This window comes from Phasianus colchicus, chromosome 12 (genome assembly GCF_987193195.1).
Source record: "Phasianus colchicus chromosome 12, bPhaCol1.hap1.1, whole genome shotgun sequence".
Taxonomy (NCBI): Eukaryota; Metazoa; Chordata; class Aves; order Galliformes; family Phasianidae; genus Phasianus; species Phasianus colchicus.
The window spans coordinates 4148521-4174110 of NC_143447.1; the positions used below are offsets into that span (position 1 = coordinate 4148521).

Sequence of the window (25590 nt, forward strand, 5' to 3'; positions counted from 1 at the left end):
CGCAAAGCCAGAGAAGGGCTGGAGCTGGCTGTGGCGAAACCAGTCTGCGGCAAATACTTTTAATGCGGTCGCACAACCGCCGAGCCCGGTCACGATACACGAAGATACACGAGGAAACCAGCGCTCACACAGCACGGCGGCCGAGGCGAGCGCTGGTTTCCCGCCGCAGGGCCGAGCCCCGCTCCCAGCCGTGCCGCAGCGCAGCGCAGCTCTGGCGGCCCCGGCCCTTCCGCTCCGCCCGCAGCCACGGCCGGGGCGGGGGCTGTGAGCACTACAAGTCCCGTGAGGCGGCGCGGCCCGGCCGCTCCCTGCGCGGCGGCGGGGAGAGGCGATGCCGGCGGCGGGCTCGGAGGGGGACGAGGGCCCGGCGGGGGAGCAGGCCGGGCCCGGAGCCCCCAAGCTGTGCGGCTACCTGCAGAAGCTGTCGGGGAAGGGCCCGCTGCGCGGCTTCCGCAGCCGCTGGTTCGTCTTCGACCCGCGCCGCTGCTACCTCTACTACTTCAAGGGGCCGCAGGAGGCGCTGCCCCTCGGGCACATCGACATCGCCTCCGCCTGCTTCAGCTACCACCAGCCCGAGGCCGCCGCCGCCGCCGCGGGTGACGAGGCGGCCGCCTTCGAGGTGCACGGGCCCGGCGGCGCCGTGGCCGTGCTGAAGGTAGGCCGGGCCGGGCGGCCCTGCGCGGGCACCGCGGCGCTCGGAGGGCCGGGGCTCCCGGCGCTGCTGGGAACGGCTCCGAGCCGCCCCTCCCGGCTCCGGACGGCGCTTCCCGCGCCGCCTTTCGGCCGCCGCTTTCCGGGAGCGGGAGCGACGCTTGGCGATGCGCGGTGCCCCGAGCGTTTGTGTCAGATTTCCCTTGCCGAGCCTTTTTCCGAGCGCTGCCCTGCCCTGCTCGCTCTCTCCGCCCTGCCCTGCCGCCTGGGTCGGGGAGCGGTCCCGTGAACGCAGGCTGGCCGTGGGCCGGAGCCCACCGCTTGTTTGGAACAGCTGGTGCGTGGCAGCAGCCTTCATCTCCGCTTCGGGAGGAAGGAGGAGGAAGGAGGATCGTTTTCTGATAGCCGGGCTGTTATCGTGTGCGTCCCGCGGGCTGCAGACTAAACAGCGGGCTGCCTGACGCCTCTCGTTGCTCAGACACACACACAGAGCAGAGAAACAGCAGCGATTCGAACAGTGATCACAAATGCTGATACTGCACAATGTGGTTGCGTGCTTTTTATTTTATTTTTTTTTCCAAAATGTAAGCATTTATCAAAATTAGGAGTCATTGACATACTTTGCTAAAGAGTAAATAAGTTACCCAGCTGGAAAACTAATGTGGTAATCGTGAGTATATCTGGTTAAAGACGATGCAGTCAGCAGTTCTGCTTGTGATCACTTGTAAAAACAACTTTTTTTTCCTACATAGCCATAACCAAAGTTCTCGGCACTTTCTGTGAACCCACCATAGCACTCTGAGCATTCGTCTTGTAGAAGTTAAAATGGCAGAGTTAATGTAGGGGTTGGTTTGTTCTTTAGCTACTATTGAGTGATTTCTGTTACTTATTTTGCTGTGGAAACCTCCAAGAAAGCACACAGCGCCATGAGTGACTCGTGTCAAACAGTGCAGCAGCAGCAGCCCCAGGCACAGGGCTCACATTGGCCTCAGCTGCTGTGCACAAGTGTAAGCGACAGGAGGTTTCCTTTTTAATGTTTCTCTTGGTACCTTTTAGTCTGTGACATTACTCTGCCCTTCCTTTCCTTAGTCGTTTCTTGCTGTACTCTTTGGGAAAGATCTGATGTGAATTGGAGCTCTCTGTGTTTCCCTTATGGAGACTGAGAAAAGCCAAGGTCGATTCTGCAACATGCAGAAGTAATTTTGCATCTTCTACCCCTTATGTTGTTTCAACACTCGCCTTAAAGTAGCCAAGTGATTGCCTTTAAAAATGGTATAACATCATAAGCACTTACGTAATAAATAGGGAGTAAGTGGAAAACATGAGAGATGTTAGGGACCAATTGGCCTTTGGCAGCTGTGTGGTTCACCAGGGGTTAAGGCTTTTGGGGCTGGAATTAATTTTCTTCTACCCGTCGTGGTAGATCTTGAGGGCCTATGAAAATACATCATAGCTAAATTAGGTAGAAATAGGAATGAATTCAGGATAGGAAAACCAAACCACTGTCTGATCCAGACCCCGTTGAAAAGAAATGTGGTTTCATTTATGAAGAAAACATTGCACACAGAGCACGAGGAAGAAAATCAAATGAAATGTTGCCTTCGCCCTCTAACTCACATGCCTTATTTTCCTCAATTTGCTGCTTGTTCAGAATTTCCAGATCTCATGATCTGGTCTTTCTCATTCAGACTTCTCAGCTGAGAAGAGCAGTAAGAAATAAGCAACTGGAATTCCAGATTGCAGTGATGGTGCTGTTCAGGAATGCATTATTTCTTCATAATGCCTCATTTTTTTGTTAATGTAATGATTTCATCATCTGGATTGCTCAGGCTTTGTAATTTAGTGGGAACTGAGGACAGTGTGATATACTTGTGGTTTGTTCCTCAGTTTGATAGCAATCTGACCAAAAAAACCATCTTGTACTGCAGCCTTCACAGCAATTGAAGTGAGTTGTTCCTAAGTTTGTTTTTAAAGTAGTGTCTGTTGTGGGTTGTGGCACTGTTCACTTGCTCCTGAAGCAATAAAACACTGACCTGTAGTGATGCTCTGTGTGTGCTCACATGGCTAACTTCTGTATGGAGAAGGGTAAGTTGGAGGCAATGACAGACTAATTAAAGAGATAAACCAGCAACCTTTTGGAGAGTTAGTGGCCAAGTAGTCAATATTCCAGGCACTGCATTTTGGAGCCCAGGTCCTTGAAAGTATCTGACAGCAAAGTCATTGAACTTGGAGCAAGTCCTTTTACTTCAATTTGTTGTAATGTTTAAGGATGTGGCAGTGATTAATAACAGAGTGCTCGTGCACCTTTTGTGATTTAAGAGCTAGGGTAGCATTGGTTTAGGAGCTAACCTCATTAGGTCCTAGCTTAGAAGTAGCTCAGTCACAGAGGTGGTTTGTTTCCAGAGCTGGTCAGACTTGTGACTTCGCTCGTTAGTGGTTTCAGTGCTTTAGCTAAAATTGGGCTGCCTTCCAGAGAGCTTATCTGGCTCAACACCTGCTGTTTGCACACGGCAGGGTTAGTAAGTCCTAAGAAATGCTCATTTTTGGTGGTGATTCTTCTTTCAACAGTTCTACATTCGGAAAAGGATTGTGGCAAATGTTTTCTCAAAATGGAACATCTGCTTATTGACATTTCTTCAGGCTCTTCCTCCAAGTCTGTAATGTTGGCATGTGTGGTCCAGGTAGGGGATGGTACTGTGCAGTAGATTCCTCCAGATAATTTTTTGTTCATGTTATATGTGCATTGGAAAAAGGCAGGTCCTACAGCATCCTTCATACAATGTGGAGAGGAGAGTTTTAAGTAAATGATAACCATTTTTCATCATTTCTGTTGAAAAAACAGCTAGAACTGTGTCTCTCTTTAGTTACCTTATCTTCTGCTGCTACCTGTGGGTTGGCAATGGCAGTTCCTTGTCAGGCCCCAGTTCAGATGACAATTCCAGTTCAAATGACGACTTTGTAAGTCTGAGGCTTTGTACATCTCTAAGACATGAATGCTCTTTACATTGTTTCAGGATCTGTTCTGTTGTGAGAATGCCTCTCTGTCAAAACTAATGGATGTCATCTTGCAGATACAGATCCTTCCCAATATTCCATTTATGGTGGCTTTCTTCCTGCAAAAGATGCCTCCCTTAAAATGTCACTGGCCTGCTGTGGCTCTGTCTTGTTGAAGAGCCATGCAATAGTTGAGTACAACAGAAGGTTCTTTGCCAAGGCTGATTGGTGCAGCTCTTGGTTGCACATTTGTCTCTGATGATGACCAGCAGCCAAATACTCAGAGAAGCCATGAAAATGGGGCAGGTAATGGGAGAGTTCCCTTCTCCTACAGGTGAAGTGGCTGTTTTTAAGTGTTTGCACATTTCCCTGTTGTTTGTTTAGGAGTAGGGGAAGAGAGAAACTTGTGTTCTATGAGATGTTTGGGGAAAAAAAAAAAACACACTCAATTTCAAACAACGCAATCTTTAAAGACAGTTTTGTTGAAACAAAAGGCCATCTTAACGGAAGGGGTCTCCTATAATTCTTTAACTTGTAAAGTAAATAATTAAGATACCTGCGTAAACTCAGCCATGTTCAAAGGAAGTGGAAATTTCCATAAAAAAGAAAAGGAAGGCTGTGTGTTTGGAGGAATGAAGGTCAAACAAGTGGGCTGCAGCAGCAGGGCGATGAGGAATCCTAGGGAAAATGACTTAAAATAGGGAGGGTGAGACTCAGGGTGCACTGCGGTCCTGTTTTACACTGCAGGACTGCACTACTGACCCCTGCGTGTCAGTGCCATCACTTAAAAGCTGAGGTTATGTATTCGCTGCCTGGCAGAGAACTGGTGTAAATGGGATTTGGAAAACAACAGCAAGCAGCAGCTCCAATAAAACAAATTTGTTCTTACTAAGCAGCATTAGCAAGAGGGTAACAGTGCAGGATGTTAGCGGGACTCGTTAAGTTGAACCAGTCATGGGCAGAAGCTAATTGTAGGTGTATGTTGTATTGCCTCATTAGCGATGTTGTGGTAGCAGAGAGAACCACCTACATATTACATCCTGTGTTAGTGGAAGCTCTTTGAAGACGCAGTGGTTTTCTCGAGTTCGAGCACGGTAATACGTAACTGGACAAGGCCTGTGTGCACTTCTAAAGGAAGTAGAGGTTCTCAGATGTACTGCAAATGGACACTTGTTGCTGGGCAAGCCTCCAGAGGAAATCCTTTGGTGCTGGAGGTGGAAGGGAAGCACATATGCCTTGCAGAGAGCGACTGGGTGTGCAGGCTGTGTAGGCCCTACTGTGCTGGTTGTTCCTGAGGCGCCTGTGATGGCTGTGTGGGTTGGCTTTGCAGTGTATGAATTCTCTGACACTTTCTGACAAACCTCACAGACACATTTAAACTAGTCTCTTCCCCTCTCTTCTTTAAGGCAAATACTTTTTCCCCTAGGTGCCTGTGAGCAGGCAAGGCTAAATAGACAAGACTTGCATTTTGGAGCAGGTGTGTGTTGCTTACACCTGTGTCGTACCAACTGAGGGAGGTGAACCTGCAGTGTCCTCGTGTGTCACTGTTTGGTTAGTTCACTGCTTGGTTTGCATTATTTATGCTTGCTCAGATTCCCGTGTTTTGTGTTGTGTCATGCATTTGATCTGCTGAGAGGGTCTGCAGCATCAGCTCCAGGAATGACTGTCTTGGTTTTCTGACCAGCTTGCTTGAATGGTGCTTTGGAGCCATTTGCCATGGGATGTGTGTTCACATCTTAAAGTTCGGGTGGGTACAGAAGTCCAAATTATAAAATAAAAACCTGTCTCTATGCTTGCTAAAAACGAATATTGCAGATTGCTGAGGCAGAGAGTGCCTGGGGGAGCATTGCTTCTTGCTTGCTGTATTGCTAATGCTCTGTCTTGAAATTAGCTGCTCTGGGTTGAGATACAGTGGTAAATGGATCTTCCATTTGACTAGACCGAAAGCGTTCTCATATCAGCAATGAAGATGAGTCTGTGCCATTTGTGTGCTTTATGCAATACTGAGTGTATTTCTGTGCAGAGGAAATGGCATCTTCATGCTTTTGCAACTCTGCCCTATCTAGGCATCCCCTTCAGTTGTCATGAACAAAATAGGAAGCTTCTAGAAATTAAGTTTGTCTGAAGAGCAAACAGAGTCATTTGTCCAAATAGTGGGTTTTTGGTATTAGTAATGCCACCAGGCACTTGGGGAGCAATTAGAAGAAAGACTAGCTGAAAGCTAAAGCACTGTGTGTGCTTAGGGCCATAAGATCACCAGGGTTGGAGAAGAACCCTGGATCATCCAGTCCAACCATCCACCTACCACCAGTATTTATTTCCCCACTCTACCATGTCCCTTACAGGCCTGAGGGCTCAGGTGAGTGTCTTTTCACAGTGTTAACTTTGTACTCCTCAACATGCCATGTTACCAGTTCCAAGTGTTTGTTCTAGATTGGCTGTTGAGTGTATGTTCTGTAACAGAAATAACTCTTGAGGGAGAGCCTGCAGTGCCATTAGCCATCATTTAGTCTCTGGCTGATATCTGTGGGCCATGATTTGACATATTTTGAAATGAATCCTGCAGCTGTGATTCGGACTGAAGTTTAAAAAAGTTTGACTTATGTCATTATAATGAATGTAGGCTTGTAGATTAAATATTTGTGTATATTATTGATACACCCCCTGTATAGAAGATAATTCATGGTACCATTAACTTAACACAATGAGTAGGTTTAGTTATGGAAGTAGATGGCATCACAGCACCTTCTTATGTTGTTGGTTTCTGCTGGTAGCAAAGAAAATGAAGTAAGGAAAACAGGAATTTTTCTGTGCATGGGGCTCTTCCTGTGATGTGGAATTGTAGTGTCTGAACAGTGCTTTGTGTGTGAAATACAGCATACTGCTGTGTTCTCTCATGTTTGAGTCTAAAACTGGAGGAAAAAGACGTGCTTGCAACTACTTCTAAGGGAAGGTGGGTTTGGCATGGAAGTCAGGGTACAAGCACAGCATGTGTTGAGTCCGTTAGTGATGATTTCCTTTAAATCATCCTTGATTGGGGTAATCGTGATTTGCAGATCAGCAAAGAGATCTGGGTTGTTGCTTTCTATATTGTGCTTGGAATTAGCAAATTCAGATACCAGAGATGGACTGATCTCATTAGTGCTCTGCTTCTCTGTGCTGTAGGCTGCAACCCGTCAGGATATGACCTACTGGCTTCAGGAACTTCAGCAGAAGAGGTGGGAATATTGTAACAACCTTGATGCAGCCAAAAGGGACAGTCGGACTTCTCCTACACCGAGTGACTTTTCCAAAGGTCTTGTTGCCAAAGACAGTCCTGGTAGGTGGAAGATCTGAGTGAAAATGATGTGTGCTTCTGGTTGGTATCTGTTAATGGGCAATAAACACAGTGTGGAGGAAAGATGGAGGGGTAGTCTGAGGAAGTTCTTTGTTATATCTTGTTCTGAAGTAACTAGTTGAACTTTGCATGTGTTGGTGCTGCTGAAATTATTTGGCATAAATGCAATTTGATTTTATCTCTTCTGAAACCCCTTGATTTCTTTAAAAATAGATTTTACAGTAGTGTAAAACACAAAATGTAGTATGAATTATTCTGTGTTTTGTCTTCATTGCTGAGACATTTCTGAATTGTTTGATTCCTGGATTGTTACAAAAAATGGCTTGCTTGTTTATCTCTGTTACCAATAAATAAGATCACATTAAGAAATCCTGTTCTTTGCCAAGTTAAGCATATTAGTAAAGCTCCTTGGGGTTTGGATTTTGATTTGAGGTTGGACATACTTTATCAACAAATGTTATATTTTATTGATTTCAGTTTGCTCATATTGTCAAAAGAATGCTAAGATGTCTTTGTTCCCTCCCTGTTCTGTGCTCTCCCATGTCAGATCCCATGTGGCTGTGTTGTCCTCTAACCCAGTTTATTGCTTTCATTCGAGAGCAGTTGCTTCTGACTGCTTGCTCAAGCACAGCTGGCCTGAGGAGCTCAGCCTTTCATTCAGTTGTGCTGATCTAATAGCTGCCCACTGCTTCAAGGGCTGCCCAGCAGAGAACAGCTTTTTGTTCAGGAAGCTAGCATAGCTTCCTGAAGTATTTTACTGCAGGGACAAACGAGAGCTGGGGTTAGCATAGGAGAGTTGGTGGGAATGTGAGATGGTTTGAGATCTCCTTTCTGGTGGCAGCCCATTTGATTAGCAGCTTGCTAAACCATATGCTGCAAAAATATACATACAACTTCGATGCTGCTGCCAGAAATGGTCACACGGTTTTGTTCTTTTAAGCCTTTCTGGTTCTGCCAAAAGCCTCTCACTCTGCTAGGCGCTTTCTTGCATTGTTTGAGGTATTTGATGCTGTGCTGAGTTGATTCAAGTCAAAACTTAGCCAAGAGGCAGGGCTGGGTTTTGTTCTGTTCTGTTTCCAGCTGGATTACTGAATGGAATATATTTACTATACAGTCAGGTGACTTGCAGAGCTGGTGGGGAGCAAGGTTTAGCAGCTGAAGATGGAAGTCAGAGTAGCAGAGACAGGAGTGCCCTCTTCTGGAGCAGACCATTGAATCAGAAACATTAGTATGGTTTGACACCAAATCTGTTTCTCCTGCTACTTTCCTCAGCATTCAAGTGGTGTGAAACACATCTGATGTCTCCACAGCTTGTGTAGATACCGTGTCCTCATTCGTGCTTTGCTTGGGGTCCAGCAAAAGCAAGTGAAAAAGACCCATCACTTTGGATCACTGACCTAATGTCTTTCTACCAAACTGTTGGTTGGGCTTTGCTGAATCAGCAAACTAAGCAGTGTGTTATAGGACTGTGATGGGTGGTGTGCGTTTGTTGGTTAGGTTTTTTTTTTTGTGGTTTTTCCAATTTATTAAATCCACTGCAAGAAATGTCTGGGGGTGCATGGGCTGAGGACAGCTGGCAGTTAAGCTGCATTATATTTAGTTTCTGACTGCATCTGTAGCATCTCATTTTTGAGGACAGATCACAGTGATGACTTTAACATTAATGGAGCTCTTGAATGTCAGGATTCTATTGGGGGGAGTGGGAAAATCCCGAATGATTCTTTTTGCTTTTTAAACAGGTACTGCAAAGGTTTCCTGTAAAGTTTGGGATCTCTTTAAGGGCCTGATGATGAATCTGTGTGTCTTGTTTAAAAAAAAAAAAAAAAAAAAAAAAAAAAACCACAAAACAGCAACAACAACAAAGTCCCTTGTGTATTCAGTGACTTCAGTCATTGAATCCAGTACTTCATGCTCTAGTACTGGAGCTGGTTTCTTTTGCTTGTGCTTCAGTACAGGTGTTATTACTAACATTTTGAATGGGAAAAAGTCTGTCTTCAGTCCAAAAATAAAATTGCTTACTATAGTTTTGTCTATTTTTTTTTTTGTTATCTAGTACTGGATTTATTATCTAGTCTGTTGTCTTTCTTAGCAGAAGAGCCTGTAGCAATGTTATTAGTTAGTCCTTTTGTATTTTAAGTAAACATCCAAAGCACAGGTATCAAAGTGTTAAGATGAGCTGTGACTTGAGTTTTCATCTTTCAACTGTTGTTATTCTTAAAATACCTGTTAAGACGTTCACAAATAGGTGTATGATCTTCCCTCATTGCTCATTGTAGGAGGTATGGGCATGGGTAATATCAGGCAATGATTTAAAAACAAAACCCAGTTGCTGCATGATGTGGGGCTTTTTGGTTGTTTTTTTTTTTCCCTCTTGGCACTGCTCTGCATGTCCTCACAGGCAGTTTTTTGGGAAGGTGGTTCTTGCTGCATCCCTTCCTATTATGGCTTAAATAATGGAACTAACTCCTTTTTTTTTTTTTCCTTTTCCTTTTGCCTTGCTCTCTGTGTGTTTTTGACAGTATAGAAAGCGTGTGAACTTTCTCCAGCTTTCTTACCCACTAAAGCTGTTGAACTCCATCGTTAGATCCTGGGTCACTTTTATTGATGTATTCCTTCAGCGTCACTTTTCTCTGTTCCTGTTTCAACTGACTTTCTGTGCTGTGATTGGTGAGCTTAGTTGATATTTTTCAAATGTACTTTTGTTTTTCACCAGCTCAGATTATAGAACAGAACCTGCTGTTTATGACAATCTAATGGTAGGTGTCTGACTGCTTAATTTTTTTTTAAAGACAACTGAAGACTAGTCAAGTTCTCTCAGTGTTAGCTGTGTTACGTGGCTTTTAAGAAAAGGAGCTGGGCTTAGAGAATGACTTGGGTTGGAAGTCATCTTGAAGATCATTCAGTTTGAATCCCATGCCGTGGCTGGTTTGCACCCACTAGATCAGGAACTAGACCAAGTTGCCCAGGACCTCATCTAACCTGGCCTTCAATGCCTGCAGCAGATAAGATGGCAAATAAGTTAGTTACCTGTTAGGTTACATTCATTTCATCTTATGTGCCTTATTATGCTTGTGATAGATTACATTGATTTTGACTGTTTCAGGAAAGAAACATTGCAGACATGTGATGTGGTTTTGGATTTCTTCTCCCCCACCCCTAGTGATTCTATGCTCATAATTCAGTAATGTATTACTTCTGCTGTTCTTCTACTTACTGAAAGTTTTCCTTTTTTTTTTTCCCATTTTTTCTTTGTCTTTTTTAATAGATTTGAGTATCCCCAGCCAAAATGCTTCAGCAGAGAGAGCTAGAAATATCCTAGCTGTGGAGACTTCTCCTACAGACCTAGTAGGGGAGCAAGCAGCTTCCCAGCCTGCGCCAGTCCAACCAAGTGCCATCAATTTCTCACTTAAACAATGGAGCACTGAACTCAAGTAAGTTGATGATGTGGGAGAATGATAGTTGCTGAAAGAGGAAGTTTTCTTTCTTAAATCCTATCAGTTTTAAATGAATGTAGTTTGAATTCCTGAGTGTGTGGTAGGTTCCTTCTGAACAACAGCAAAAGCACATTTTACCTTCTCACTCTAAGTGTTCAATCTTTATTAATTGTTCTAAGGAAAGCAGTCCTAGTGGTTTTCACCTCTCCTGCTTGTGACTTCCTTGATTGTTTTTACACTTTGCTTTGCCAACACAGGTGAGCCTTCTGCATCTACTCAAAGGACATTACAGTAGTATTACAGAGCAATTCATAAAGCTGAGCTGTGGCTTTGGTAACTAGACCATGTTCCTCTTAAGCTCCCAGGAATGTTGTTTGCTTTATTGGTGTTGTGGGGTTAAGCCCTTTTGAAGCTTACCTGTTGAGCATGGAGATCTAAAAGGTCATAAAGTGGTGCACTTTTTTTTTTTTTTTTTAATTTTAAGTGGCTGTATAGACCACCCTTTAAGTTCTAGTAAAGATGACCTGTCACTATTTGACCTGCTTCAGTGTTTCAGTTCATAGTCTTGTGTGTCTGCTTGGGTTTGCATAGACACTTTGCTGTGGTAGAACTTTAAATTTGATCACTATACAAGGAAAATTCCATGAAGCAATTTCTGTTAGATAGGATAATTTTAAGAGTATGTCTGGTATTTTGAAACTTTCTTCTTGATTTTGTTTTTTCTGAATTGCAGATATTCTTTGAGGAAGTCTAGCTAGAAGGGCAGAGTCAGGGTAAGCTTTTCAGTGTTGCCTGGTTGGTGTGTTGTGCTGTTTCTTTTTAACACAACAGAAAGGCTGTCAGCAGACGTTGGGTTGGGAAGCCCTTTTGTTTGGAGGGTGTTGCTCATCATGGCAGTGGCCCAGCAGATGTTCTAGCACAACATCAAAGTGTTGGCCTTTTTCTGTATGGCTGTGATCCTAACAGTTTGGAGTCCATGCAGATCTGTGGAAATAAGTATGTCAGAAAATGCCACTGAAGCTTTTTCATACTGCGTCGTTTGTTTCTTTTGATTTTTTTTTTTGTCCAATCCCCTTCAGAAGATGTGTGTATGCTATTGATAGTCACTAGTTTTAACCCCAGCATAAGAGAATGAATTGAGGCATCTCTGATACAGCCAGTTTCCTACATTGCTAGGAGGGTGTACTTAAGTACCTAATATGTGTCTTACTGACAGACTTACCTTTGCTCCTGAGTGCATTTATGATGTGTTTGCTTGAGAAGCTATTGCTATAGCATTTACATCCTAAGTAGCAGCAATAAACTAATAATTGGAAGAAGGTGAGAGATGTGTCTTTGAGTTAAGCTGTATGTATACTTACAGTACCTAAAGCTGAATGGTGGTTTTCTTCTTTTTAAGAATCTTTTTTCAAGTACTAATTGGCATACACAAACATTCAACTCTGCATTTTTTCATTTTAAAGCTCTCACTTTCTTGCATCTCTTGTTGGTGTAAAATACAGAATTGAAAGTATACTGATCTGTAATAACCTCAAGTTGTATAATCAGAAAATACAACTTATAACCAAACATTTAGAAATACAGAATCAGTAGATCATATGTTCAAGTTTTAAATAGATTATACTTGTCATGGTGTGCACAGGAATATAAACGTGTGTTGTTTTCTTATTGTAAATTCAATTAGCTTTAATTTAATAGAACACAATGAAGCTGTGCCAGTTTGCTGCTGTGCCAGAAGCTGTGCCAGAGTTTTACAGCTTCAGCTGTGATTATTCCTGGGTGTAACAGCAGTTTTTGAAGGTTTCCTGGGAGTCATATGACTTGTTTCTTGTGATTCTTCAAGCTTCTTTCAAAGGTGGTGTTTGGACATGTTTTATATACAGAAGCTGACCAAGAGCGGAACAGGCAGCTGGAGGCTTGCACTGTAAGCACTCTTCAGAGAATAGCTGGAGAGATGCCAGCTGATTGTAATTGAAGGTGCCCTGGGTTATATGTTGATCATCACCTAATTTGATCTATTGACTGTAAACAATAAAAAGGGAATTCTTGCCCCTAACAGAAATTGTGATCTTTTTTGCTAAGAAGGCTGGAAGAAAATTGAAGGTGTTGTTTCACTCACTGTCTGTCACTTGTTCAAATTTGTTGTTAAAATAATTTTATTAATAACTAATAATTCAGAATTATTTTTTGACTTGTACGTGGTAGTTAATCAGTTAACCAGACTGTAGGAATTAGGCACTGTGTAACAATTAGCCTAGAGTTCATTTTCGGCCTGGCAGAATATTTGTCATCTGATCACAGGTGGGACTGGATCACAAACTGATCACAGAGGTGCAGTACAGCTTACTTTCTGCCTACAGCTTGCACAGTAAGAGGAGAGAATGGGGCTGGCAAAGTGAAAGCATCTTTGTGGGGTTCTGACTCTAACAGCTGTGTATCAAACATGGAGATACCAAACATATCTCTTTCTGGCTTTTTATCTAAAAGACTGGGCTGGTTCACGTGGATTGATGTGGAATCCTCTTTAATTGAAGAAAGACATGATGATGCTATGCAGTGCTAGTACTATGTTTCTTACATAATTGTGGATGTTTCTGACAGCATGATTGTTGTGGGGGAAGCTGGGTAGGGGAATCACATCTTGTTTCTGAAAAAATTGTTCTTTATATGGAATTATTTGTTTGGAATTTAGAGGTTGAATCTGAAATGTTCTTGCAGATGAATGTCTTGGCAACGTTCCACCTCAGGAAGGCAAACTTCTAAGGAGTCTGTCATCAGCAGCTACAACAGCAGGTCCCTTGGATGATCCTGAGTTTGATGTTAATACAGAATATGATACAATAACATACATGCATTTTGATTGCATGCTAGTCTGTTTAATACTTGGCCATTTTCCTAAAATTCTGAGCTGAAATAACCAATCAGTAAAAGAGATGCTGCTTCTAAATCTTTAATTCATCTTTTTTTTCTCTCTGCCATAACAAGGGTAGAACAGAGGATGATTCAAAAGACCTTTCCAAAATATTAACTTATAGTAAAAAAAAAAAAAAATTCTGTCTTGAAATGTCCAGCAGTTGGTAGCAGGTGTTGTTTAACAGGATATGCTTTGTTTTCTTTGAGCCTTTATTTGGTTTTGATTATGTCTCTGGGCTTATTTATCATTTGCATTGTTTCAACAGCAATGATTGTCTTGAAAAACCACTTTATGAAATGAATACATAGTAGAGAAATCTTTTCCTACTTTTTCTGCTGTGTTTTTCACAGGAATTCCATGTCCTCTTTAAGAAAAGGAAATAATGAAAACCGCAGGAGCGTATTTTATACAAGTGAAGAGTGGGAGCTGCTGGATGCAACTCCAAAAGACTTGGAGGACTCCATGGCCCTGGAAGAAAAGAGGAAGCACCTGGCAGAAGGAAATAAAGGTAAATGTGGGAGGAAGGGAGAAGAGCTCATGCCTTTGCTCCTTTCGTGTAGTTCATTGTGGTATCTGTATCTCCAGAAAATAAGTGAAAACTTGTCATTTCTTCACAAACCATATCCAGGGTTCTGTGAAGTATTTTAAAAATAACTTTGGTATGATGTATTTGGGAGTCTCCAGCCATTCAGATAGAACAGAACACACAAGGACTCGTTTCCCGTTGTTTCAGGCTCTTTCTCTGCTTCTGTCACTTGGGGTGCAGAATTGCAGGATAAAGGGAAAAGTTGGGGCTTTTGGTTACTCATTTCTGTCACCCATTGAAGTAGATTGACTTTTAGACCCTAACACACGTTTATGATACTGACCTGCTGATGAAGTGGGGAAAAGGGGCATAGATGCACTGGTAGCTTATGAATATCACAACTGGTTCTTGCATGTTGCCAGTGTTTGGAGTCTTGTTGTGAGGGTGTATGTACAGTTCCTGAGGGGAACTTCAGCTGTTAAGGAAATCCAATTGATTTCATCCGTTAGAAAGCATATTTCTCTCTAATAATTCTTGTGTGGTTCTGCAAAGAGAGGCAAAACTACACTGAATGCATCTTAAAAGAACAATGGGCTGTGATTACTTCTAAGCAGATAATTATTTAAGTTTGCTACAGTTGGGAGTGCCTTTTATTTTCTGTAATGAAGCAAAGTTCTGTTCATGTTTTATTTCACAAATATATATTTGAGTGAAATTGTTCTGAGAGAATTGGGAGAGTGAGTTATGCATTCTTCCTTCTGAAGGAAGCAAATGGGAAAGCAGTTTAACACTGTTGTATTGAGCTATTTAAATGTAGTTAAGAGTCTAATTTCAATGAACGTATTTTTAAAGGAAATTTGAATGCTTAGGAATGCCTTTTAATTAAGTGAACTGAACTAGAAGGAATTCTTTTGTGCAGGACTGACTAGTTCAGCTTTCCCATTTGATTTTGGCCGCATTCCACAAAAAACGAGACGCCCTTTGAAAGACATGATTGGATCAAGCAAAAACCGGAACAGCAGTGACTCTTCTCCAACTGAGTGGTATTCTGGTAATGGCAACAAACTAGTCTCTGAGCTGCAATTGAAGTATCAGAGCCAGCAAGAAGAGTTGGAAAAGCTGAAGAAAGATCTTCTGAGCCAAAAGGTAATTAAGCTTTCAGACAAAGTGCTCAGATGCAATTGAATCTGGCTGGTAATTGTTAGCTTACCCTTTATGGCCATCTAAATACATAAAGAGCTAGTTGGTTGTTAGAAAATAATGATGCTAAATGAACCTTTGTTTACAGAAAGCCCTAAACAAAGACCAAGTTTTACATCTGTTGAAGATTAGATCTCTGAACAAATCTGTCATTTGTACAGTGTTCATTAACTTGTTTTATTTATGTCTCTTACTCTCTTACTCTCTGAATGTAGTTGTTGCAGAGTCTAGGAAGATCCTGGCAGATAATCAGATCTTGTGTACAGAAAACTGTTATTTTTTTTGAAAGACTTAGCAGAATTTCATGCCAACAAGGGTGCAAGCAGAGTTTTCAGCATAACTGCTTTTATGTGTGTATACCTCTGGATCTGTGAGCATCTTTCGTGGTAGTGAATAAATGTTGTAATGGTCCTGGATCTGAGTGTTCCCCTGAACAACAATGCTTGTACTTTTAATTTTAATGATGGGATGGAAGACAGAAATGGTAGAAATATTGGGTACGTTAAAAAACAAAAAAAAACCTAAGCAATAAACATTTAAAAGTTGCAAGGTGTCAGTGCCGTCTTCTGTGAAGACCACAGAGGTTTCTTTTTTTCCCTTGTGGCAAACGAGTTAATTACTTGGTTTTGTTCAAGGTATTTCTAAACAAACCTGCCAAGACTGTCTATTTAGCCAAGTAGCACATGCTTTTTTCCTCCTTCATATCTTCTCCGAATCATCTGTGGTAGAGAAGCGAGCTTTTAGTTATTTTTCCCATATCTGTACCGTAGTTAAACCTCCAAGAACCTAAACATCTCAAAGATTTCTCTTGCTTGGTATTAAATTTCTGAGTTGTTATAAATTCAGCTTTCTGTTTGTTTGTTTGTTTTTTTCAATTCATTTTGTTTTGTTGCTGCTGTTTTTATTCTCAGGAGCTTGTGCGCCTTCTGCAGCAAACAGTCCGATCTTCCCAATATGATAAATACTTTGCAAGCCGTCTTTGTGAAGGGGTTCCCAAAGACAAATTAGAGCTGTTGCACCAAAAAGATGACCAGATTTTGGGTCTCAACAACCAGCTTGAAAAGTTAAATTTGGAAAAAGATAGTCTTCAGCAGGAAGTAAAGAATCTGAAATGTAAAGTCGGAGAACTCAATGAGCAGCTGGGTATGCTGATGGAAACGATTCAAGCTAAAGATGAAGTCATCATGAAACTGTCTCGCCAACTCAGCGAATGTGAGGACAATTCATCCTCCCCAAGTGGATCAGTAAATTCTCCCGTGGCCACTTGTGTTAATAAGGAACTACAGGAACTGGACAGGCTAAAAGTAAGAGCAATGTCTCTGTCTTGATGGATAGGGAAATCTCTGCTGCCTATACAAACTACTTGCTAGTCTGCTGTGTGGTTTGGGGAGTTCACTTCAGCATTTCTCCAAGATGCTCATCACCTGAGGCTTTCTCTGCTTGGAATCTACGCTTTGAACTGTTGTCTGGCAACTTCTATGCTTTGAGCTGGTCTGTACAGCTGTAGTACAATGTCTCATACTTTGGTAATTAATCATTGGTGTGGAGGAGGAGTGATGTGAGAATCAAAGGAGCAGGAAAAGAAGTAAGGGTAAGAGGAAAATACTAGCGTGGAGGAAAACCATCAAAAAGAATCAAAAGTGAGGAAATAAAGAGCATGTGGTACGTAAGAGGGTAAAAGAGAAGAGAAGAGCATAAGAACCTGTACTGCTAATTGTATTACCCGTGCACTTTATTCCTCCAACCAACCTCAATGAATGTATCAGAGGTTCTTAATGGAGTTACTCAAGTTACTCATTTTGCTTTAATGTGCTTACTTGCCTTTGGGTTAATGTTCTGTTCCAAATAGATTAAAGTTCCAAGTCATTTGGAATATGAGGCATAAAGTACGTAAAAAGACTTAATTCCTGTATATGAGCCTGGGAAATTTTAGAAAACAAAATGGAAACTGTAGAAATCAGTGTTAGTGGGAAGCAGAGCTTTCAGATACTGTGCAGTGTTGAGATGGTCCCTCATCCCATAGCCACAAGTTTCATAGGTAACATTTGTAACCTGGAGCCACATGGGTCAGCTGAGGAATTCTTATTGTTTTATATTTCTATGTGAAGGCAAACATCAAACTTGTTCTTTGACTGAGGACTGGTGAGGGTAACCAAAACCCAAGGGATGTTTGCCCCTGTTTCTTCTACTGCATGTGCTTCTGGCTGACAAGCAGCACCATGACCCCCTGGCATGCTCAATGTGCATGTTGCTGTTCTCCTGCCCAGTGGAGCAGCATGGCAGGGCTGCTCCTGCCTCTTGACTGCAAGCAGTCACCAGCTGCCTTCTGTTGTGCAAGGCTCCATGCTCATATCTAGCCTTGTGTGTTTGACTTCTGTGAAAACTGAAGATAACAGCTGATTTGATCCTAATGATTTTAGTAGCTATTAGTATACCTATTAGTAGCTGTTTGATCTTTGTTTTGAGGTATGCTTTCTCTGGCAGGCATTTGCTATCTGTAAGATACCTTTATTAAAAATCCAGTTTGCTTTCTTTTATCAACAGGACAGTCTTCAGGGTTATAAGACCCAGAATAAATTTTTAAATAAGGAGATTTTGGAACTTTCTGCTCTACGAAGAAATGCAGAAGCAAGAGAGAGAGAATGGCAGGCAAAGGTCAGACTCACAAAGCATGTTCTCGTTTTGGCGATGTCTAAAGCAGTTTTCAAAAAGTTAGTTGTAAATCTGTTACATGGTTATGTTTCTAGAGAAGAAGTGAAGCAGTTCAAATGTGTTAAAGTGACAGAATCCCAGATTTACAGACCGATCTTTCTGAATGGATTCTTGAAAAAAGTGGTGGACTTGAAAACAGTGTTAAGAAGTGCATCATTTTAATAACTTATGCACACAAGCACATGCACTTCTTAAAACAGTAGCAGTAACTTCAATTATGGCAGAAGCAGAATATGTATGAAAGAACATGGTTGTGTTTGACGTGTTTCGTTTTGATGATACATCACCAACTAGAGCTTTCTCCTTCAGAGCATGCAGGATCAATGTTACAGTAATTTTGGAAGTCTGTTTCTGTGAAGCAGAATTTAAGTGTAGAGAAGCTGCATGTAAATGACAAAGTTTTCCACTGCCTAGAGATAAGAAAGCATGCACGTGTCCATAGCTGAGACAGGATACCTGTAGCTAAGGTTTGGTAGGATGTGCTTCTGTTTCTCAGGAAGCCATGACTGTTCTTGACTTAAAAGTTTCTAAGCAACATATAAACAAACAGAAGAAACTTATTTTAAAAGATATGTAGCGCAAACTGAATTCCAGAAGACATGCCTTAAATACTACATGTTGTTCCCTGCAGTATACTAGCTTGGAGGCCAAACTCTGTCAGATAGAAAGTAAATACTTGATCTTGCTTCAAGAAGTGAAAACTCCTGTTTGCTCTGAGGAGCAGAGCCCTGCTCGTGAAGTTATCACCCAGTTACTAGAAGATGCCTTGAAAGCAGAAACCAGTGAACAGCCAGAACAAGCATTTTTCAAACCACACCTGGTCAGGTAATTTTACTAAAAGAAATGTTTATGAACAGGAATGAAAATTATTTTGTGACCATGTCATTATCATTTGTATTAACAAAGGAAGTACTGTCATTGGCAGCTAGAGCATCTTGCACTTACGTGGGTCACATATTGTACCTCAGAAAACGGTTGTATCTTGACCAGTGGGCCTGGTTCAGACACTAGGGAACAGACAAGCAGGGGTGTGTTTGCAGGATTTGGGATTTTTAACGCATTTTCAATCACAAATAATAAGTTAATCATTTAAATCCTTTTGGACACATAAATAAACTCTCTTCTTAATTTGAGATAAGGTATGAAATTTAGACTCGACTGTTGTATAGCTGCTAGAGGGATGAACTGACTTGGACTTGACCCTGTCCTTAAATTACTTAATCTGTGTAGTGCTATATATTGCAATATGGGAACTTTTTTAGTTTTGGATTTTAAAATATTAAATAAAAGATAGACCTTTAGAAAATATTCAAATAATAGCTGTTCATTAAAACTTCTTAAAACTTGGGGGAGCGGCATGAGAAGTAATATAAATAAGACTAGGGTAGGAATTTGGGAGTTTTGGGACTGCTGAACACATCTTTAGGAGCCGTTCTGTGTTTGTTTTTTGTTTTCTTTCCCTCCCTTTCAGTGAGTATGACATATATGGTTTCCAGACAGTCCCAGAGGATGATGAGGAAGAGAAATTAGTAGCAAAATCTCGAGCTTTGGACCTGAGATCTCTTTCTCTCAGTGAAAATCGGGAGATCTCCACAGGGGTAAAATGGGAAAACTATCTTGCAAGTACAATGAACAGAGAGATGATGCGCTGTGCAGAACTGAAGAATCTTATTCGATCTGGAATTCCACACGAACATCGTTCCAAGGTGTGGAAATGGTGTGTCAATCTCCATGTTAAAAAATTCAAGGACAGCACTGTTCCCGAGTACTTCCAAACCTTGCTTCAAAGCGCCCTAGAAAAACAGAATCCTGCATCTAAACAGATCGAGTTGGATCTACTGAGAACTTTGCCAAACAACAAACATTATTCTTCTCCCACATCTGAAGGGATCCAGAAGCTGCGAAATGTGCTGCTGGCCTTTTCTTGGAGAAATCCTGATATAGGATATTGCCAAGGGCTCAACAGGTAAGGTTTTTGTGAACTTGAAGTTATCAGTGTGTGATGAAAGTGCTCCTTAGCCGTGCAGTTTCAAATCACATGCATAGGAAGAGGTTTTTGGACAGCAGTTTTCTTTGTGCTTTCTACGTTCATGATTTGCAATATTTTAAAAACCAATTACGTTTTTTTTAACAAAACAAAAAAAGAAGACTTGGATCACAAAATTTGTAAAAATCAGAAAGAAAGAATCAAAAGAATTGGAACTGGTATTAACTGATAGAAAATGTGCTACTTTAGTGTGGGATGTCTTCAGTTAAATTTGCAATAATCATTTTATGGGCAGTTCTGGTATTAGAAAGCTAGAAAATATTTGAAGCATAACATCATTGCAATTGGAGTTTGCTGAAATAGTTTCGGTACTTTGAAATCTGTAATGAGAGAAGGTGTTAATTGAAACAGGTATGTTAGTATAACATGCTGCTCTCGTCCCCTTGGTATAACTCCACAGATGTTAGCTTGTGCACTGATTTGTTCCAGAGTAGGGTAAGAGACTTTTTATCTAGGGCAGCATTGCTTGAGATTTGCACTGAGGAAGGGTTCAGACACACTACAGACCCAAAGAAAAGTATTTAAAAAGCTGCTCTCCCTGCCCTAGGACTTGGTATTTCTTATTTATTTACTTTATTTTGGAGGAACTGTTTTCAAGTTGCACCATGGAACTTTTTAAGTCATTTCTCTGTTTGTCTGGTCTGCTTTGTTACTTTTTGTATAACATTGCCCAAAAGTAGTCGTGCAAACTGTAGAACAGTGGATGCACTTGCTTTGTTTCCTCCCCTCTACTTATTTAATTTATGGATGTTTCAGAAAAGAGAAATTAAGAAAAATAATTAAGCTCTTGGGTATACTTAAAGAAGTTAAGAGCAAATTACATATTAATTCCTTGCTTGATTCCCTTAAGACTGGGAAGTGTGTGATGTTGTTGTTAAGCTGTGTAACATCAGGAGCAATATGTATTGCAGTTCCTCTCGTGTGCAGCAGTAACACAAGTTGACTTGGTAAAATACATTTGAGGTAATGTTTCATATTCAAACAACTATCCATAACACAAGGCCTTTCCATAGATTTCTTCTTTTCTGTCATAGTACTCACTGGAAACAGGAAACCAATGATGCTGCTTTTCTTCAGTCCTTTTGTTCTCATGCTTTAGGAAATTCTTAGAAAAAGTTTAGTCTTGGAAAATTAAGTCTTAAGATGAAAACATTATTTAAATTTAGCATGGCGGATATAAAGTAAACTTACAACAAATGATTGTTCTAAATTTTAAATCAATTTTGTGTGTGAAATGTAGGGACCTGTCTTCTCTTCTTCAGTAAGGAAATAAAGCCTGTGGATCAGAACAGAAGGTTTAGGACGTTCAGACTTCTAATTACTTTGCCTTAGTTCTTGGAAAAAAGTTCGGTTCTGTTACTGAACTGAATAAAAGTGCTTAGCTTGGCTGAGAAGACATCTCCTTGCTTCATCTCACACTGCATTAAATCCAGTTAATTCATTTATGTCTGCTGAACAGAAAGAAAGGCTGTAGTGTAATTGTTGTTAATGGATTTTCTGGTGTTTATTATGATTTTCTCCAAATAAACTCTATTTTCAGATTGGTAGCAATTGCCCTTCTGTACTTGGAACAGGAGGATGCTTTTTGGTGTCTGGTAACAATAGTGGAAGTCTTTATGCCTCGTGATTATTATACTAAGACACTGCTGGGATCTCAGGTATGTGCTCTACCAAAATAACACCTGACTGTAGACTGCTGCCAGTCAGAAGCTGTTCTAGAACTGTTTGATGCCCCTTCTAGGGGAGATGTGAGTAGTTGAAAAGTGAGTTCTAGGCACCAAGTGCAAGAGTAGCATTGAAGTGACTGTACACTAACTTGATTGGAGCTCTTGTTTGTAGCCCATCTTTTAATTGTCAACTAAACTGATTGTTTCTTTCCTTAGAACTAGGGGGGAGCTGTGGGCTTTCCAGGAGATTCGGGGGTGAGAATACTGTGTAGCACAGTACTGTGAGCAGCATGTACTGTAGTGCTCCTCTGCTTCCAGTTGGTGCTCTGAGTGTTACTTCCTCCTTCCTCCATCTCTCCTAGCTTCTTCTCTGCTCTTGTGCTTATGTGCCAACACAGCAGTGGTGCCTTGTGGTGGCAACACAAGGTATGAGTGTGAGGAATCCTCTGAGAGATGGGATGGATTAAGAAGCAAAAAGTTGCATCAGCAAGGGAAGTGTATGTTGTGACAGCAGTGTATGGACTGGGTGGAAATAGCTTAGACAGTCCTGGGGCTCCTGTTGAGCTCTTGAAAAACTGACCTTGTGTTGAATCACATGTACATTGATAAATATAGCGTCAATAACATCATGTTTGTCTACTCTTTTAGGTTGATCAGCGAGTGTTCAAGGACTTAATGAGTGAGAAACTTCCACGTCTGCATGCTCATTTTGAACAGTACAAAGTTGACTATACTCTTATAACTTTCAACTGGTTTCTTGTGGTATTCGTGGACAGTGTGGTTAGTGACATCCTTTTCAAGATCTGGGACTCATTCCTATATGAGGGACCAAAGGTGAGCTGAACCAGCTGGGTTTTTCAGTTGCTACATAGTGACAAGGTACTGTCCTGTAACCAAGAATAGGGTGTGAAAGATGGTGGTTTCATAGGAATCCTGTTGGTTAACAATCACTTGTAGGAAGAAGGGAGGAAATGTGCATAAATAGTCAAAATGCTTTTTTTTTCCTAAGTTTTGCAAATTCTACTTGAGATACACGGAGGGATTCTAAATGCAGATTTCCTTTGCCCACCTACTGCTTTGTACCACTGAAGAACAAAACCTCAGACAGTACTGGTTATCAGTTTATGGGGATTATGTGAAAGTGGGAATTTCTGTGAAAGCTGAAGTGAAGGAGCAGTAAGTTGGAAGTATTCAAAAGATGTGAAAATGAGCTGTAAGCAAATGCTAATGATTAGGCTTTCTTTGCAGCAACTATTTGCTTTGTTTCTGCTGAGATCTAAATTACTGTTGACCAGTAAATTACTGTCTGAGCTCTGAGCACAAATTGAGAGAATGAGGTTGTAACAACTTTCACGTGTTTTGTGCTTGTGGAATTGCACTGAAATGAAATCAGTGCAGGTAGATTGTGGGATTCAAATGCAGTAAGAGCATCAAAGCAGATGTTGGATACAGCAGCAGATATATCAAATAAGTAGACAAAAAATGCATGTTTCTTACTGTTGACTTCATCTGAGTGTTCTAAGATGCAGTTAGATGCATCTTAGATTTGGGATTTGGGTTGAGTGTTTGTTCAAATAGGTTTGAAGCACCATGGCATTTTGTGAAGGCAGCCAGGCACAGACTGACAAAGTTCCAAACTTAGGAAGTCTTTCTAGAATGAAGTAATGCTTTTTCACCTTATGCCTAATTTGGTTGACAACCTGGTATCAACTTCTTCCAGCATCAGTCTCCCTACATGCTGTGAAAATGACAGCTGTTAGATAATAGACAAAACTTAATTTTATCTGTGAAGTAACTTTATAGGTGTGTTCAGCAGTCTTTGGTCTACAAGTGAATTAGGAAATCAAAACTTCACAGAGTTTGTGTACTGTAAATCCAATATTGTATTTTGGGTTGAACTCCAGAACAGCTTGTATTGGTTACAGCCTACCGACAGAAGTGCCTTGGCAGCTTTTGGAAATGACAGGGAAGAGAGACAGGCAAGTATGGACAGTTAGTTCAAATGCAGGCTGTAGGAGAAGTAACACTTTTCTTTGGAATTTATAATAGATAGCAATGAGAGTTGGTTGTTTCAAATAACGGAGTGCTCTCAATGTTCTCTTTGTTTTTATCAGGTAATATTCAGATTTGCCCTGGCATTTTTTAAGTACAAAGAAGAAGAAATCTTAAAATTGCAAGACTCAATGTCCATTTTCAAGTACCTTCGATATTTCACACGTACTGTCGTTGATGCTAGGTGGGTAACTCACACCTGTGCAACCAAAAGGCTTGTGGTGGGGCATGGAACAAGTTTGCTGTGTAATTTATTTATTTAATCTATGTCTTACTTTTGATACGGAGAACTGGAGAGACAGCTAATGACTAAGATTTCTCATGAGTAATTGATCTAGCATCTTATTAAGATAATGTGTGAATGACTGTTTCATGCTGCAGAAATGAGAGGAGGCAAAATTAGAAGTGATGGATGGTAGTTTTTTGGGGGAATGATTGTGATGACTTTGCCACATTAGGTATTATTTAGCAGGTGTAGCATGGTAGAAAAATTTAAGAAGTTCATATGTCAGCAAAATGTCTCACCTTGCATTATGGACACAACTCAAGTCAGAAAATGTTTTACAATAAATAAAAACCTGTCCTTTGTACAAGTATTTAAAAACCTGAGCTGGGTTCTACCAGAACTAAATCAATCAAGAAGTACTAATGTGTAGGCTAATGCCATGTGACTTCAGCTAATTTTAGCATGTAGTTTGAAGCAGAGATGAAATACAAGTTAAATACTCTGCTATATCTCAATCTTTGCACGGGATCTAAGGTGAATGTAAATGAGGGTTGAACATTTTTAGTTCCTCGTTTCAAGACTGCAGAGCAGCAGATTAAGTTATACTGGGGCTGATTTAATGTCTGAAAGTATATTTGGCATAGGTATTGGGACAGACTGATTCTGAATTCTGTACAAAATTAATATATTTGAATCTGAGCTGTTTGTTTTTGCAGTAATAAATTCCATATATAATTAGGCTTATAATTGAACTCCTATTCCAAGAGTTATTTACTATTTGCTGGAGCTATTTTCTTGAGGCAAATTGAAAAGGAGTAATTGTATTCTATCCTGAAAAATGATTGCAGGGACTGATGCAGGGAAAATGTTCTCCACCTGGTTTAAATGGTCAAAGTCTGGATTAAGAACTGCTGCTTTCTCTGCTGAAACACCTGCAAGAAGTAGCATGGTGCTTTCTATGTTAACATTCACCCTTTGGTGTGAAAAATGCTGAGCAGTCACTGTACTCAGGCATTGGTGACTAGCAAAATGTTGACTGTGATTGCAAATCTGGAAATGACAAATATGTGCTTGGTTTTGGGAGGAGGGAGCATGTACTCTTCTTTTTTTTCTTAAAACAATAAATGAAACTGTTTTTGTTTTTTTTTCCCCTCTGATATTTTAAGAACATGTGTATAATGTGTACTGCAGCAGCACCATGAGAAATTTAAGTTGGAAAAGGTATGAGAAGGAGGAAGCCATGTTTAGATGCTTAATCAGAGCTTCAGATTTGGCTCTCCTTTCCTCATACAACTATGTATAGCACTTAATGATATATCTCTCCTGTGTAAAATATGTGTTAAAATATCTTATTTAAAGAATTTTTAATGTTGCTATGTGAGATCTCTGGTATTACCAAGTTGAAGCAATCCTTCCCTATTCTAATTTCTGGCAGATTCAGGTAAGGACAGAATTCAGTGCATCAGAAGTGTTTATGGTAGAAATACACTCAATACACTCTATGCCAGTCTGTAAATGTGTAACTTCTTGGGATTTTAAATTGTTGGTGCTGTGGTGCCACCTAGGGGATATAAACTTGCCTGAACTGATTTGTATGATCTTATTGTAAAATAAGGCATGACTCAAACCACCTGGTTTCTTATTCTACCGTTTCTTGTACAAGTTTTACAGCATCAGAATTCAAACAGTCCAGAAACATGTAGAATTGGCTGATACTGGGATGGACAAAAAATGGTATGGTAGGCCTGAAATTCAGGAAGACCTCTATACGTAGAATTAATGTATGTTCTCAATGAGTTAGAAAATCATTTTGCATGGTGTTTCTAAGTT

The 25590-nt window shown here is 40.8% G+C and overlaps 1 protein-coding gene across 3 annotated transcripts in view; it reads left to right on the forward strand.

Moving 5' to 3' along the window:
* Window positions 1-265: 265 nt before the first annotated feature.
* Window positions 266-25590, forward strand: part of TBC1D2B (TBC1 domain family member 2B) — a 31264-nt gene continuing 5939 nt past the window's right edge. For 2 of the 3 annotated variants that reach the window (XR_016470272.1, XM_090148699.1), the window contains exons 1-12: window positions 266-655; window positions 6811-6964; window positions 10248-10413; window positions 13681-13838; window positions 14776-15002; window positions 15968-16360; window positions 17601-17711; window positions 18400-18593; window positions 19240-19734; window positions 21356-21473; window positions 22131-22316; window positions 23597-23718. Coding sequence is in view for 2 of the 3 variants with exons in the window: in XM_090148699.1 (XP_090004825.1) it covers window positions 332-655; window positions 6811-6964; window positions 10248-10413; window positions 13681-13838; window positions 14776-15002; window positions 15968-16360; window positions 17601-17711; window positions 18400-18593; window positions 19240-19734; window positions 21356-21473; window positions 22131-22316; window positions 23597-23718 (2648 nt within the window). In the remaining variant the exon portion in view is untranslated. The remainder of the gene's footprint in view (window positions 656-6810; window positions 6965-10247; window positions 10414-13680; window positions 13839-14775; window positions 15003-15967; window positions 16361-17600; window positions 17712-18399; window positions 18594-19239; window positions 19735-21355; window positions 21474-22130; window positions 22317-23596; window positions 23719-25590) is intronic. The other variant, XM_031616382.2, reaches the window with a different exon arrangement.